We start from the raw sequence: 3,213 nt of genomic DNA on the forward strand, positions 1-3,213 counted from the left end.
TCATCCATTCCATCAAACAACATCTTTGCTTCCGCAAGATCCCCACATTTCACATACATATCAATAAGAGCATTAGCAAGTGGGATGCTCATATTCAACCCTTTCTCTCGAATATATTGATGAAATTCTTTCCCAAGCCTCAAATTCTCCAACTGAGAACACGCTGAAATCACCCCAATCATAGTAACCTCATCAGGATTCCCATCCCTCTCCATCTCCATTTCCCTATATAACCTCAATGCATCCTTCGCTTTCCCACTCCTAACATACCCATTGATCAATGAATTCCATGAAACCAAGTCCCTCACAGAATTTTCGCCAAACACTTTATCTGCAGCCTCCAACTCTCCACATGACACCAAGTAATGTATCAAAGCATTGTGCACGAATAGATCACTATCATAACCCATTTGCAGAACATGCCCTATAATCTCATGGCCCATATAAAACAATAACAATCTAGCACAAGACTTGAACAACAATGGAAAAGTATAATTATCCGGCCTTAAGCTAATGCTACTATTCCTATTAACAATTAACATTTTTTTGTATAAAACAAAAGCTTGTAACGGAATTGGGCTATCAGTAAACGCTCTAATTACTATATTCCAAGAAAACGCATTTGGGTAATGCATGTGGGACAATAATCTTTTGGAATAATTAAGATCACCAAATGGCGAGAGAGCACAAAAGGCTATTAAACGACTATAAGCCAACCCATCTAAAGAAAGACCAGTAATGATCATTTGGGACTGTATTTGCAGGAGCTGGATCATGGACTTGCATTTCGTTTCAAGAAGAGAAAGTGTGGGGTTCGAGAGAACAAAAGTGTGTGTTGTGTTCCACTTGGTGGTGGAATTCTCATTATTCTTCGGTTTGTTTCTGCGGGGCAAGAGAGGGCGAGTGTGGAGTGAAACTGGAGAAAAATATGGGCGTTTTGAGAAGGGTTTAAGGGTACAAGGTTGTCGTGATTTGAGGAAGAAGAGAGCAAGCATTACAATAGTGGGCGAGAGGGAGAAGAAATTGTGTCATTCGGCTCCAATTATGAGGCGTTAAAGTTTCGACCACTTGTTTGTTTGGCTCAAGCCTAAAAAAGGATACTTAAAAGTAAATAAGCTCCGATTTCTTTTTGTTAAAAATTATAATTTATTAGATTTATTGATGGAATAAATAATTATGAATATCATGAAATGTGCGATTAGATTGTATTTTTTGCTATATCGTTCTATCTTGTCCATATTTTATGTAACGAGTAGAAAATATAACATGTTCATACACGTTTGAAAATATAAATTATTTTAGTTATAATTATTGTTAACCTACCTTTAAATTTAGCCAAATATGCTAACAAAATAACCTCTTATATTAAGCAATGTTTGAGTAACCTTCTTCTAATTATTTTTTAATTATTAGTGGAAAAATAAAATATTCAAGCATGTTTGGCTCGAATTTACGTGAATTTAAGCCTATCGAAACAAATATACATGTTTGGCAAGACTTAACAATTACTTTTAAACAAATTTTTTTCAACCATATTTTCAATCTTAAAGAGTTACTTATTTTGATCTTTAGTACAAAATTTTCATTTTTTGACAACAAATATTTACTTAATAGCTATGAAAAACATTTATTTTTTTAAGCTCACACAAACATGTTAACATGTGAGAATATAATAATTATATTAAATAGACAGTAAATAACGAATTATAAGAACTGCAAGGGCTCTATTAAAGGATCTAATCGGACTTATCTTCCTTTACTTTTTAGAATCATGCTACAAGTACAGAAAAGTTGAAAGAAAATTTTGTCAAACGGCACATTGCAAGAATTGATTGAAAGATGGAAAGAAAATAAAGAAAACATTTAATCATATGTGACCATGTGAACATAGGTAGAAATTCTGTAAGAAAATCCTTGTACTCATGGCTTTTTCCTACTTTTTATTCCTCAAGGCTACACAAACACTTCGAGAGTTTTTAGGCAAAATTACTCGATGGTCATTTTCAAGAATAATGACAAAAAATTAGAATAGAGCAATGGTCAATTAATATTTGTTGTTGATTACTAACCCATCTTTTTTAGCCTATGTTTGGTTTATATTTATAAACAGTTTACAAATTTATAAGTCACTTTTTATCCATATATTTCAAAAGATCCACAAATATTACTCATTTATTCATCTCTTATTCTTATCTATTTATAATTTAACTCGTTTATAAACACTTCCTAAACATACTTTAAACAATCACCAAGCGGAAACATCATCAATATTGTCATCAATCACCATTAGAAATTAAGAAAGTAGAACATGTACTTTTTGACGCACCCAGTTTGTGAGTTTTTGGACGATTTCCATCCAAAGATCCTGGCCTGCTTAATTCTCCAAAGGTTAGGGCCTAAAATAAAAGAATCAGAACCCATTTGCTCTTTTTCAAAGATTAGGGACCCATCTGCAATTTTCCCTAAATAAATTCAAATGATAAACTGTAAATTTAGTTATGCTGTACATAAAACATAATTTATATAAATCGACTGTTAATCAGTATTCCATTAGCTTATTAAATCATTAAAATACATAAATTCAAAATATAATTAATCCATAGTGCGTAAAATTGAAATAAAAAACCTCTCAGGAAAAATGCAACTTCGACACTGATAAAATAGTAGAAATATAATACCCCAAAAATGGTAAAAAAAAAAATAAATAAATAAAAATAAAATAAAATAAAATTAGAATTCAAACTCTGGGCTAGATTTATTTAACTAGATCACTAAAAGTTTGCGTTGGATGAACTCTCAAACTAAACATAAAAAGATATCATCACCATCTCTATTGCTCAAGAAAACTGGTGAAATTTAGGCACCACCAGAGCCATATTTCTTCCCGAAAACGATCATCTGAAGCTTGTCATAACCTGCAAGCACACCAGCGCCAGCAATGGCACGAAGGATATTCGCACCGGCACCCTTGAATAGAGATTTGGCGCCCTCGTTTTTGAGTATTTGAGTAAATGCATCCATCGAGCTCTTGTACTTCACGGCTTCACCTGATGTCATCATCATTCTTCTACGAACGGTATCAATTGGGTATGAGGCAAGACCAGCACCATTCGTGATTAGCCAACCGAGTGCAAAGCTAGCAAAGAAACTATCCTGTAATCATAAGCAACCCAATTCACGATCCCAATTTCATAGAGTCTTAGATAATTACTG

The 3,213-nt window shown here is 33.1% G+C and overlaps 2 protein-coding genes across 2 annotated transcripts in view; both read right to left on the reverse strand.

Moving 5' to 3' along the window:
* The window catches only part of LOC111374657 (pentatricopeptide repeat-containing protein At2g22410, mitochondrial-like), a 7,067-nt gene extending 6,072 nt beyond the window's left edge, over positions 1-995 (reverse strand). The window contains exon 1 of the mRNA XM_022997369.1: positions 22-995. Within this exon, the coding sequence (XP_022853137.1) occupies positions 22-995 (974 nt within the window). The remainder of the gene's footprint in view (positions 1-21) is intronic.
* Positions 996-2,735: 1,740 nt separating this feature from the next.
* Positions 2,736-3,213, reverse strand: part of LOC111374658 (ADP,ATP carrier protein 1, mitochondrial-like) — a 6,820-nt gene continuing 6,342 nt past the window's right edge. Inside the window, exon 2 of the mRNA XM_022997370.1 lies at positions 2,736-3,153. Coding sequence (XP_022853138.1) covers positions 2,857-3,153 — 297 coding nt within the window. The 3' untranslated portion in view covers positions 2,736-2,856. The remainder of the gene's footprint in view (positions 3,154-3,213) is intronic.

Source organism: Olea europaea, unplaced genomic scaffold (genome assembly GCF_002742605.1).
Source record: "Olea europaea var. sylvestris unplaced genomic scaffold, O_europaea_v1 scaffold1273, whole genome shotgun sequence".
Lineage (NCBI taxonomy): Eukaryota > Viridiplantae > Streptophyta > Magnoliopsida > Lamiales > Oleaceae > Olea > Olea europaea.